This window comes from Chlorocebus sabaeus, chromosome 2 (genome assembly GCF_047675955.1).
Source record: "Chlorocebus sabaeus isolate Y175 chromosome 2, mChlSab1.0.hap1, whole genome shotgun sequence".
NCBI classification, from domain to species: Eukaryota; Metazoa; Chordata; class Mammalia; order Primates; family Cercopithecidae; genus Chlorocebus; species Chlorocebus sabaeus.
Genome location: NC_132905.1, coordinates 93,387,976 through 93,400,836, shown reverse-complemented (window position 1 = coordinate 93,400,836; position 12,861 = coordinate 93,387,976). Strand labels below are relative to the sequence as shown.

The following is a 12,861-nucleotide window of genomic DNA, read 5'->3' as shown; positions in this document are numbered from 1 at the left end:
AAACGTAAAGCATCAACACCAGACCTACCAACTTCCTCTCAAACTCTCTGCATCCCTGGCAGGGCAAATGGCTCCCCATCCACACAGCCTGGTGGATACTGCTGAATACCAGGCCACATCAACTCTTCTCATTGTCCTTCCTGACAGAGCCCTCATTTTGTTCAGGTGTCTACTGTCTCCACTCCCGGCCCAACTCCAGGGGTGGGCCTGATTTGGTCAAAAGGGTATCCGAGTCCCCCTCACTGTGACTAAATTCTAAATTCTAAGAAAAGTCCATCAACAGACACTCTGAGAAAATAGACATTATTTGTCTGGATGCTGTAATCTGGATATGATACCTAGAATTTCAATTGCAGACAGAGAAAGAAGCCAACTCAGAAAGAGGCACAACAAAAGAGGAAAAAAAGAAACAGGCTGGACGCGGTGGCTCACACCTGTAATCCCAGCAATTTGGGAGGCTGAGGCGGGTGGATCACCTGAGGTCAGGAGTTTGAGACCAGCCTGGCCAACATGGTGAAACCTCGTCTCTACTAAAAACACAAAAATTAGCCAGGTGTGGTGGCAGTCGCCTGTAATCCCAGCTACTTGGGAGGCTGAGGCAGAAGAGTCGCTTGAATCCAGGAGGCAGAGGTTGCAGGGAGCCAAGATCGCGCCACTGCACCCCAGCCTGGGCGACAAAAGTGAAGCTCCATCTCAAAAAAGAAAAAAAGAAAAAAAGAAAAAAAAAAAAGAACTTGGGACTGTAATAACCCATTAAGCTGCTAAGTTCACGACCCAGGGCAAGCCTATTATGAATCCCACATCCATCTTCTATTGTTGGAGATGATCTCCTTTCTCGTGGTTGATGCTAATTTGGGTTTCTATTGCTCATGGCCAAAAGTCTCTGTGCTCTGTCTCACATCAGATTCACTGAAGAGTCCTGCCCGTCCCCACCAATATATATCCCCACTTCACCACCACTACCACTGATCCCCATCCCTACAGCCAAGATCCTAGTCATTCATTGCCTAAACGACTTTAATATGTACCCCTGGTCTCCCCCATCCCAAGATAACCCGATCCTACATCTCAACCTCTCAGGCTAAACTCTGTGTTTTCTTCCTTCAAGGCGCTTACAACTATGTCAAAGTATCCTGTTTACTGGTTTATTGTTTGTCTTCTCATGCTAGAGCACAAGTCCTATGAGGACAGGCAGCTTGGCTTTTTTTTGGGAGGGGCAGGATCTCTCTCTGTTGCCCAGGCTGGAGTGCAGTGGCACAATCTCAGCTCACTGCAACCTCCGCCTTTTAGGTTCAAGTGATTCTCCAGCCTCAGTCACCTGAGTAGCTGTAATTACAAGCATGCACCACTATGCCCAGCTAATTTTTTTCTACTACTTTTTGTAGAGACAGGGGTCTCCCTGTGTTGCTCAGATTGGTCGTGAACTCCTGGGCTCAAGCAATCCTCCTGCCTTGGCCTCCCAAAGTGCTAAGATTACAGACAGGAGCCACTGCACCCTGCCAACTCTTTTTTTAAACCACTTTATTCAGGTATGATTAACATATCAAAACTGTACATATTGAACGTAAACATTTGGATGAGATTCGGGATAAGTATACACTTGTGAAACCGTTACCACCATCAAGGCCATAAACATACTCGTCCCCTCGCAGTTTCACTGCACCTGCTTTATGATGATTGCTGCTATTTTTGTGACAAAACACTTAACATATTAAGATCCACTCTCTTAGCAAACTTTTAGTACACAATACTTTTTTAAAAGAGATAGGGGTCTTATTATGTGGCCCAGGCTGGTTTTCTCAAAGTCTTGAACTCAAGTAATCCTCCCCGCTTCAGCCTTTCTCTATTGCATATTCATGGTGTCCTTGTCAAAAATTAGTTGTCAGTTGGGCCCAGTGGCTCGTGCCTGTAATCCGAGAATTTTGGGAGGCCAAGGTGGGCGGATTACCTGAGATCGGGAGTTTGAGACCAGTCTGACCAATATGGTGAAACCCTGTCTCTACTAAAAATACAAAAATTAGCCGGGCCTGGTGGTGTGCGTCTGTAATCCCAGCTACTTGGGAGGCTGAGGCAGGAAAACTGCTTGAACCCAGGAGGCAGAGGTTGCAGTGAGCAGAGATAGTGCCACTGCACTCCAGTCTGGCCGACTGAGTGAGAATCCCTCCATTAAAAAAAAAAAAAAAAAAAAATCATTTGTCCATGAGAGGCTGAGGCAGGACGATGGCTTAAGAACACCTCCTTACAAGATACAAGGTCAAGTGCAGTCTGTGGAACGTATGCACAAAGGATGACAAGAGAAGTGGAAGAGCTAAATTTGTAAGTGAAAATTTCTGACTCTGACATATTGAAAAAATACTTTATTATAGGTCGGACGCGATGGCTTCCCTGTAATCCCATCACTTTGGGAGGCCAAGGCAGGTGGATCACGAGGTCAGGAGATTGAGACCATCCTGGCTAACACGGTGAAACCCCATCTCTACTAAAAATACCAAAAATTAGCCGGGTGTGGTGGCAGGTGCCTGTAGTCCCAGCTACTTCGGAGGCTGAGGCAGGAGAATGGTGTGAACCTGGGAGGCGGAGCTTGCAGTGAGCTGAGATCTGGCCACTGCACTCCAGCCTGGGTAAAGCAGCCAAACTCTGTCAAAAAAAAAAAAAAAAAAAAACTTATATATACCCAGAAACGTAAACATAAGTGAACAGCTCAATTAGTATTCATGAAGTGAACATAGTACAACCAACATCCAGACCAAGAAACCGAGCATGAATAGCCAGCCCCCCAAATTTTTCCATTGCTCTCTCCTCCAGTCGCTAGTTCCCCACCTCAACCCCAACCAGGAAGCACTATCCTGTCTTCCAACACACTGGATTCGTTTTGCCTGCTTTTGTACATTATATGAATAAAATCACACAGTGTACACACTTTTGGATTTGGTATCTTTCTCTCAACATTATGCTAGTGAAATTAATCCACATTGTTGTATGTAGTAGCATATGGGTCATTTTCATTGCTGACGGTCTTCCATTTATTCATCTATTCTTTTGTTGATTGGCATTTAGATTGCTGTTTGGGCTTATAACAAATTGTTCTGCTATAAATATTCTATTTCATGTCTTCTGGTGAAAATATATAAGCATTTTTGTTGTGTACCTTTCCAGCAGTGGAATGACTGAGTCCTGAAAGTAAGTATCTGTTTAGGTTTAAAACCTACCGCCAGCTGGAGATGGTGGCACACGCCTGTAGTCCCAACTACTTGGGAACCTGAGGCAGGAGGATTGCTTGAATCCAGTTCTGGGCTACAGTGGGTTGTGCTGATCAGGTGTTTACACTGTGATTAGCACCACGATGGTGACCTTTCAGGGAGCAAAAGACCCGCAAGTTTACCTATGAAGGGGTGAACCGGCCCAGGTCAGAAACGGAGCAGGTCAAAACTCCCACGCTGATGAGTAGTGGAATCACACCTGTGAAGAGCACTGCACTCCAGCCTGGGCAACAGAGTGAAACCTTGTTTCTTTAAAAAAAAAAAAAAAAAAAAAAAAAAAAGGATACTGCCAAATAGTTTTTCATTTGAGTTCTGGCTGCTCCATTTGTTTGTGTTGGCAACCTAAAAAAACTAGGCCAAAGAAAACATCTGTGGACCATCATTTGTCACCTCTGACCTAGCGCATCTTCGGTTCTTATGGGAGAAGGATCTTTATAAGGTAAGTCCAAAAGCATAGCGTTCCCTTGCTTAAGACCTTGCAGTATCCCTCGATCTTTGGATAGTGATCGAACTTCACGACCGGCTGCTCTTCTTTTTTTTCTACCTCTTTCCCCTGATCTTTACGTCCATTTTTCATATCTCCATCCCTGACACTTTAAAGGTCTAGGTGGGCTGCCACACTTTAGTAAGTCAGCATGCCTTGAAATATGCTGACCAACCCATGCCGATGGCTTCCCCTTTCTTTACTAGGCCAATTGAGTACTTTCTCTCCCCACTAAATTACTAGACCCAGTGCTTGGGATACAAACCTGGATTCTCTCTACCCCAGGGACTTCACGGTGCCTGCCACAAGGCAAGTGCTCAGTGCATGCTTGTGCCACAAACTTGGGTACTCCCTGATGTTGAATTTTTTTAAGGTAATCCATGCAGGCAGGAAAGTGAAAAAAAACACTACACACGAGAAAGGGAAATTTTACCCTCAATCTCCCCAGTTCTCCCTAGAGGCAACCGCTGGTACCACTTCCTTGCGTATTCTTGCTGAGATATACATGGAACGTATAAGGATATATATTCCATCAATGCTATGGAGAAAATAAAACATTCCTCTGGGGGTCCGCGAGTGCTGGAGACGGTCGCGAACGGTTCGCAGGAGCTGCAATCTGAGAGTTGCCCTACTCTGAGCCCAGAAACGACCGTCGTGCACCTGCAGTCCTCAGGGAAATCTGAAGAAAGTTCCACAGCTTAGATTCCCAGGACTTTGGGAGGCCAAGGCGGGAGGGTTGCTTGAGCCCAGGAGTTGGAGACCAGACTGAGCAACATAGTGAAACCCCGCCTCTACAAAAAACACAAAAGTTAGCCGGGCATAGTGGTGCACTGTGGTCCCAGCTACTTGGCAGGCTGGGGTGGGAGGATCGCTGGAGCCGAAGAGGTCGAGGCTGCAGTGAACCGTGATTGCACCACTGCACTACGGCCTGGACGACACAACGAGACCCTGTCTTAAATAAAAGGAAGGAAGGAAGTTACACAGAAAGGCCGCCTGCCGTAACTTCGCATCGGAGCCCCAGGTGTGGACCTGGGCCAGTGAAAGCGCAGCACGCGTCCCGCGCCTGCGCACTGGCCCACGCCGAGCTCTCGTCGGCTCTCCTTCCCACGCCCTCCTCCAACGCCTGCGCACCAGGGCCCGTTTCACGCAGGCCTGCGAAGCTGGAGCCCCTGAATAGCCTTTCTTGCCGACTGAGGCGGGAGGAATTTGCTAGTTCCTGTATCCCTTGTCCTTCTCCCTTCCCAGTCTAAGATACCAACTATAAATGTTCGAACCCAATTCACCCCAGAAGGCAGGGGCCAGATGCCAGTGGCCTGAAGGCGCCCAGGTATCCAGAAGGATTGTGGGTGGGGACCCGCGGTCACGTGGCATGCTCCCGCCAATCAGCGCGCAGACCGCACTTCGCAGCTCGGCTTCAAACAAACTACCGTGAGGTCGGAGCGCCACTGGGGCCCCGCCCCCTTCGCCTGGGCCTGGGGCCCCGCGAGACGGCGGGAAGGGGTGGGGGGCGCCCGGGAGGGGGCGGGGCGCAAGGTCGAGTGACGGCCTGCCTCACCTATTCCGGGCGCGGGCTGAGCCCCACAGCCAATGGGCGGGGGCGGGCGGCGGGGGGCGGCCCGGCCGGCGGGGAGGGGGAGCCCGCGGCAGGGGACGCGGGGGGAGGAGGAGGCGGGCTCCCAATCCGGTTCCATCCGGTTCTCCCACCGCCCCCGCTGTGGGTCTCAGCAGCTCGGGCGGCGGGAGGAGTGGCAGCGGCCAGGCAGCCCAGTTTCGCGAAGGCTCTCGGCGCGCCGCGGCCCGCAGGCACCCGGCACGCGCCTTCCCAGCCGCCAGGATGCCCAAGAGGAAGGTGAGCGGTGGCCGCGGCCCGCACACGCCCCCTGGAGCCGCCGTCTGCCGGGCACCGCGAGGCCCAGGCCCCGCTGCACTCACGGTGGCGACGGGCCCGGGAGGCGCTTGGAGACCGGCGGGCGGGCAGGCGGGCGCTCGGCGGCCGCGGGGGCGGCTGTTCTGGAACATTCGGCGGCCGGGGGTGCCAAGGGGGCGATTCGAACGGGGCGGCGGGAAGCCGTGACGTCACGCGGCCGGGCATTGTTCTCGGGGCCGTGCGGGCGCGCGGGTCCTGGGACTGCGGCCCGCCTGCATTCGCCCGTCTCCTTGTCCCCGCAGGTCAGCTCCGCCGAAGGGGTCGCCAAGGAAGAGGTGAGTTCGGGGCCTTCTGCGGGGGGTGGTGGGTTTCCCGTGAGCCGCTGGCCTGCCTGCCTTTCTCGCTGACTCTCCTTTTTCTTTCTCCAAGCCCAAGAGGAGATCGGCGCGGTTGTCAGCTGTAAGTAAAGCCAGCCCCGTAACCGTTTGTTTTTCGCGGGTCGTCCCGGGTGAGGACGTTCAGTGCTACTTTTGCCTTTCAGAAACCTCCTGCCAAAGTGGAAGCGAAGCCGAAAAAGGCAGCAGCGAAGGTAGGCTTCGAAACGCGCATTGGGGTGCAGCGGGGCCTTAGGCTACACTGCTCCTTAATGCGGGACTTTTCATTTTGATTAACTATTTGAGCTTTCTTTATATTTTAATAACTACGGTAAAGAACTTTTCTTCTGGTCGGGGTAAAATGTAATGGATATATTGGTCCTGGTTTATAGGACTATATCACACTAATGCTGCTGCAGATGTTAGGAGACTTAGGACGATAAAAAGTATTAAATATTAGCAAGTCTACAAAGGAAATTTATTCTTTGCGTTGCGTACATTGTGGCTGGTGGTTGGCCTTTAATTGCGTGCTTGTACTTCCTTTTTTGAGTATGAAAGAGCCAAGTTAGGACTGAGGCAGGGAACGTGTAAGTTTTTATATATACAGTTTCCAAGCCAACTTGGGGAAACCTTAACCCTTTTACGGGGTGGGAGTGGGGAGGTCAGAAGTTGTGATCTCTGAGAAAATAACCGCTACTACTCTAAAAGTGTTTTATTAGCAGTTATACAAAACCGTGATTTTGGCTGCTCCCTAATAAATTCGTGATTGCATGATTCGAATTGCAGGTCTGTAGAATGAAGTTAGCTTTGGATATACTTGTGTTTGATAACTTTCAGAGTGGAAAAGCAGAACATGTGTAAAACGTGTATGAACTTTGTGTTTGGAGCTAGCGTTGAAACCACCATCTGTAAAGCTCTACGTGTTCTTCACGGGGTGATTAATTTCTATCCTAAACTTAGGTGAAAGTTTGCTATTTGAAGTCTCAAAAAATTTTTTTGTTAATGCCTTCACCTCTTTCCTAAAAGTGTAGGTAGAAGTGTAGCTCTGCACAGTCATCAGAAGAGGCAAGATTAATTTCCTTGACATTGAGGAGTTCTTGGATAATTACTAAATTTGTCCTTGTTAAATAAAGGTATAAAACAAAGATGTTTTTTCTTATTTAATTTAAATTTTGTACAGAGCTGAGTGTAAAAAATCTTAACTATGTTTTCTTTAACAGAAAGTTCTGTTTTTGTGATCCTTTTAAAAATAAAGCTTCAAGGAAGGTATGAGAATAGTATTTTTCAAGTTACAATCTCATTACCAGAAGACAATGTGGTAATTCTCTGTATACAGTTAGAAAAGCACGGAAACTTGATGAAGGCCTAAAAAATTAGCTGACCTTGTTTAAAATGTTGGTGTGAGCGGTATATTATTACTTTTTTGATTCTGGGTTGTTGGGGTTTTTTTTAAACTAATTGGCTGAAATATCTGCCTGTTTCCCTCTTTACATTTTTCTTATTTATCTTTGTCCACCTTGAGATCTACTGTAAAATAAATTTTTTAATGAAAACAGTTCCAAGTTGGACTCTCAGTGGGTTTGGGACATCAGATGTAATTGAGAGGCTAACAGGTAAGTCTTCGTGTCAGTGTTTGTTGAGGAACGAGCCTATGAGGTCAGCCTTCCCCAAGGAAAAAGGGCAGAAGGGATTTGTTCATTTTTACATCTAGTTTCTGTAATACACCTTTGACTTCATAGTTGATCAGACTTTAAACAGAGGGTAAGCACTTGGTGTATTGATTTTCATACTACATAGTAGACATGTTTTCAAGGCGTATCTGTCACAGTGTGTCATTTCCCTAGAACTAAATGTTTTGAAGGTCCAAACATTCAAGAAACTTGATTGATTTTGTTTTATTTAGCTTATCAGCTGATAATGGTTACAGGTGGTATTTTTGTTTTATTTAGCTTATCAGCTGATAATGGTTACAGCTGGTATATTTCAAATTCAGGGTATTACTGTGTATACTATTTTAACTGTTTCCCAGTTTTGTATTTTTTGTATTGGAATGATTATGAAATTAATGAAAAATCTTTAGAAATCAGTACAGAAGTGATCGTGAAACTTCGTGATAGCAATGTGTGTAGTAGCAGTTTTGTCTCAGATACACTTGTTATTCGAAGGATGTTGAAGTATTAAAAGTCATCATGCTGTCTGGAATCCTACTGTTAGTACAGAACACCCTGCAGTGATTTTTGTCTGTGGAATCCTGCTGTTAATACAGAACACCGTGCAGTGATTTTTCCACCCACGTTAGCATTGAAGTTGTGAGCTCTACTTGCTTGTCTTTATGGCCCTTTAACTCAAGTAATTGGTCAGTATCCTTATAGGTCTTCTATACCACCCACTGGGGGCTAAACTAATTTAGCTGCTGTTGCATACTTACTGACGAGAAATAAATGTTAAGCTTTCTTCTCAGTATTGATGGATGGTATCCAGAAGTATTTTTATGTTTCTTTAACATGGCTTAAATTTTGAACTTAATGTGTCAAGTTAGTATGGTCATTTTAAATACCTGTACTTTTCAGATTCTTCAAACACCTATATGAAAATGATAAATTCAAAATTGATCCTTTTAGTTCCTCATTTTATGATCTCAAGGGAGTAACTGTAGCAGGATGGTCAACCTGACCCTACGGCATGGTGGTTTTTTTCAGGTGAATGGTCTTAATGTGAGGGTTAAGGTCTTGTGAGGACAGTGTTGTTCAAGTTCACAACAAATTTGGGGATGGGTGGGAATACAGTTGATGAGACTCCTCTGGTATTCGACTTCATTTGTCTTGTCATGTGGAACTGCAGAGAATAGTAGATGATGGCAACAGTGCTGAAGTATAGCTTGGGCTTTAGGATTTGTCATATGTCTAATGAGGCTTGACATGCAAGTACTATTAAAATCTCCTTAGCATGCGCTGTTTTCCTGATTACTGGGGTGAACCCTAAGTTGTCTCATATAATAGGTATATCAGCTGATGTGTGATAGACATTAATGTGACAGCTATTATGGATATAGTCTATACAAAATGAGATCCTTTCATAAGCTTGAAAATTGGGTTTTCACACTAATGTGTGAGATGTCCCTCTCAAACCTTGCTATGAAGTCAGCACCATTGTTTACATTAGTTGTCTGACATGAAGGGGGAAAATTAAAAACAATGTAAATAAGGGGTAAAGTTTGTAGTTAAAATATATTCTTATTCTATCATAGGATAAATCTTCAGACAAAAAAGTGCAAACAAAAGGGAAGAGGGGAGCAAAGGGAAAACAGGCCGAAGTGGCTAACCAAGAAACTAAAGAAGATTTACCTGCAGAAAACGGGGAAACGAAAACTGAGGAGGTCAGAAGCGTGTGTGTGTTTTCACTCTGAACAGTAGATACTACATTGTACGTTTTTTGTAGCAGATAACAGTATTCATTATAATATTGAACAAAGTTTTGTACAGTATCCCAAAATGAATGGACAAATGGTTTATGATTTATCCTATTGGAAAATAAATACGTAAATGGCTTAAGAGCAAATTTTAATATGCTCAATTTCAAATATAATTTAATCTTTGTTTTGTTTTTATATTCTGGATGTTGCTTTTAAATATATTTTCGAAAGTTTATTACCCTTGCATTTTTCCTGGCATATTTTTCCCACTTTCATTTCTAATGAAAATGTTTTTGTTTGTATTTTTCTTAAAGGTCTAAATAATAACATACATAAAGCAAGTAAAAAGACTAGTGTCATTAATCTTTATTTTTAGAGACAGTGTCTGTTACCCAGGCTGAATCTTTATTGTTTTAAGCTATGAGGAAAAGATGTTTTTTCTTACCAACCAAGCAGTGGGAGTAGAGAAGGAACAAAGAAATCTGTAACAGGTTTTGATTGATTTGTTGCGAACACCACTGTACTCCTCTAGCCTGGAAGCTGTTTCTTAAAAAATAACTGCAAGGTTCAGTTAAGCCAGGCCTCTTTATTTTATGTTTGTTATATTAACTAAGCTAGAAAAGATAAGTAATTTAGTATATTGAGTTTTAAATTTTGATATTTAAATTTGATACCACTTAAGAATTTGATAAATATCAAATTCTTTGATATTAAATTTGATATTTATCAAATTCTTAAGTTATAAACTTATTCCTAAATTAAGAAATAAATTTACAATCCCAGTTTTATTTTTTTAACTTGTATTTCTTAATTCCCTTTATTTTATTTTATTTATTTTTTTCTTTTTTGAGATGGAGTTTCGCTCTTGTTGCCCAAGCTGGAGTGCAGTGCTGGAACGGCTCACTGCAACCTCCGCCTCCTGGGTTCAAGTGATTCTCCTGCCTCAGCCTCCCAAATAGCTGGGATTACAGGCATACACCCCTACGCCCAACTAATTTTTTGTATTTTTAGTAGAAACGGGGTTTCACCATGTTAGCCAGGCTGATTTCAAACTCCTGTCCTCAGGTGATCCGCCCACCTCGGCCTCCCAAAGTACTGCCATTACAGGCGTGAGCCACCGCTCCTGACCTGTACTTCTTAATTCTAACCATACATCAAATATTGTGTGATAAGATGATCACATTGCTAATCTAGTTCTGATTTTAAAGGAAGAACTTGACCTTCCAGTACATATTATCAAATTACAGTTGGTTCTCTCCTGTTTATAGCTGTGTTCTATTAATATAAGGCTGCCACAAGTATGAAACTGTTTCACGTAGGGAGAATACAGGATTGGGTTCCTGCATACCTCTGATCACAACATTTTCATCAACTGATAAATACGTGACTTTGTTACATGTGTATTTCTGTTCAGACATGCCTTAATTGATGTATGTTAAATTCACATGGAACTCACTACCAGTAGCACTGTAATTCGTGCCTGAACAAAGCTGTCCAACACATACGTTCTCTGTGTGGCACATCACAGCCTTGAATTTAGCAACATTAGATAGCACTTGGACAAGATGCTTAGGGGCCATTTTAAACAGCAAAATCATCAGTAAAAAGCACAAAGAGTAAAATATGTGGCATTAAGTAGACCAGAAAAACAGTTGTTTACGGCATCAGAGCTGAAACAAGAAGACAGAGTGACCTCAGCTTGGAATGTACATGTGGTGCAACTCACATTTTTTTGCTGCTCTGCATATGCACGTGACCATGGAAGTGCCGCAAGTATTGATTTGGGGTGGGGGGGTGGTTACAAAAGTTTTTTAACAAGAGTAGGTGACTTTACAAATAAAGATTATTGACTTTTATGAAGACCTGATAGTTGCATATAAATAAAATGACAACGTGTTAAGTGCTAAAGATCTCAATTTCCTTTCTTTTGCAGAGTCCAGCCTCTGATGAAGCAGGAGAGAAAGAAGCCAAGTCTGATTAATACCATATACCATGTCTTACCAGTGGTCCCTGTCTCCCTTCTTGTACAATCCAGAGGAATATTTTTATCAACTATTTTGTAAATGCAAGTTTTTTAGTAGCTCTAGAAACATTTTTAAGAAGGAGGGAATCCCACCTCATCCCATTTTTTAAGTGTAAATGCTTTTTTTTAAGAGGTGAAATCATTTGCTGGTTGTTTATTTTTTGGTACAACCAGAAAATAGTGTGGGATATTGAATTACGGGAGGCTTTGACTGTCTCGGGTGCCAGCTTAACATTCCATAGATGGGGGGTTAGTTTTTATATCCTATAATACAGAGCATATTAAATGGCAATATGGAGTCAGTCCTGCATTTAATGTCTTGAACATTTTATTTTACTTCTATTCTCTTGTTTTTTAGTAGAATTGTTTCCTAAAGAAAACCACTCCTTGATCATGGCGCTCCCTGTCAGAATTGTGTGCACTCTGTAACATCTTTGGTTGTGGTAGTTCTGTTTTCCTAATAACTTTGTTACTGTGCTGTGAAAGATTACAGATTTGAATATGTAGTGTACATGCTATTCAGTGTGAACTGGTGGGCGATATGTAACAGCTGACCAACATGTGAAGATATTGGTACTTGATAGCCTCTTAAGGAAAATTTGCTTCCAAATTTTAAGCTGGAAAGTCACTGGAATAACTTTAAAAAAGAATTACAATACATGGCTTTTTAGAATTTCGTTACATATGTTAAGAATTGTGTACAAATTGAAATGTCTGTACTGATCCTCAACCAATAAAATCTCAATTATGAAAATATTTTGGAGCACATGGATTAAATTCTGGTTTACATTTTATTTATGAAATTTCCACATTTGAGCCTGGCCAACATGGTGAAACCCTGTCCCTACTAAAAATACAAAAAAATCAGTTGGGTGTGGTGGCCGGTTCCTGTAATCCCAGCTACTCAGGAGGCTGAGCCAGGAGAATCGCTTGAATCTGTGAGGTGGAGGTTGCAGTGCGTCCAGATTGCACCACTGCACTCCAGCCTGGGCAACAGAGTGAGACCCTATCTCAAAAAAAAAAAAAAATTCCATAATTGATCTTACTTTTTGGTTTTATTTTTAAGTGAAATTTTTAATTTTTGTTTTAATACAGTCACGGGTCACTACAGACTGGATACAGTCTAAGAAACACATGGTTAGGCAGTTTTTGTGTGTGAACATCAAAGTGCTTACACAAACCTCAGTGGCATAGCCTATTACATATGTAGGCTGTATGGTTTAACCTATTACTGCTAGGCAACAGACCTGTACAGCATGTTGTTATGTGGATAAGGAGTTGTAATAGAATGGTAACTACTTGTGAATCTAAAGAGAAGGTACAGTATTATATAATACGGGACCATGATGTGGTTCATTGTTGGCTGATACATGAGACATAACTGCTTTAATACTTGCTATGTCCTTTGAAGTTGCTTGACTTGGTTTAAAGGAAAAACAAT

The 12,861-nt window shown here is 43.5% G+C and overlaps 1 protein-coding gene, 1 long non-coding RNA gene and 1 other non-coding gene across 3 annotated transcripts; 2 read left to right on the top strand and 1 right to left on the bottom strand.

Annotated features, from left to right (window-relative positions):
• Positions 1-2,344: 2,344 nt before the first annotated feature.
• Positions 2,345-5,104, bottom strand: LOC119619307 (uncharacterized). Its single transcript, XR_005235706.2, has 3 exons — positions 4,010-5,104; positions 3,383-3,509; positions 2,345-2,637 (listed from the first exon to the last, which is right to left on the bottom strand). It is a non-coding gene; the product is annotated as an uncharacterized lncRNA (long non-coding RNA).
• A 273-nt stretch (positions 5,105-5,377) lies between these two features.
• Positions 5,378-12,176, top strand: HMGN1 (high mobility group nucleosome binding domain 1). Its single transcript, XM_007968212.3, has 6 exons — positions 5,378-5,593; positions 5,914-5,946; positions 6,041-6,070; positions 6,153-6,200; positions 9,233-9,361; positions 11,331-12,176. The coding sequence occupies exons 1-6, from the start codon at positions 5,579-5,581 to the stop codon at positions 11,376-11,378; spliced, it is 303 nt and encodes a 100-aa protein (XP_007966403.2). The 5' UTR covers positions 5,378-5,578; the 3' UTR covers positions 11,379-12,176.
• LOC119619529 (small nucleolar RNA U13) lies at positions 9,053-9,157 on the top strand. Its single transcript, XR_005235994.1, has one exon. It is a non-coding gene; the product is annotated as a small nucleolar RNA U13 (small nucleolar RNA).
• Positions 12,177-12,861: the final 685 nt, after the last annotated feature.

Bases quoted from the DNA above. Each gene is read 5' to 3' on its own strand.
- HMGN1 (XM_007968212.3), top strand. The intron at 5,947-6,040 runs GTGAGTTCGGGG...TCTTTCTCCAAG, and splicing joins AAGGGGTCGCCAAGGAAGAG to CCCAAGAGGAGATCGGCGCG. The intron at 6,071-6,152 runs GTAAGTAAAGCC...TTTGCCTTTCAG, and splicing joins GATCGGCGCGGTTGTCAGCT to AAACCTCCTGCCAAAGTGGA.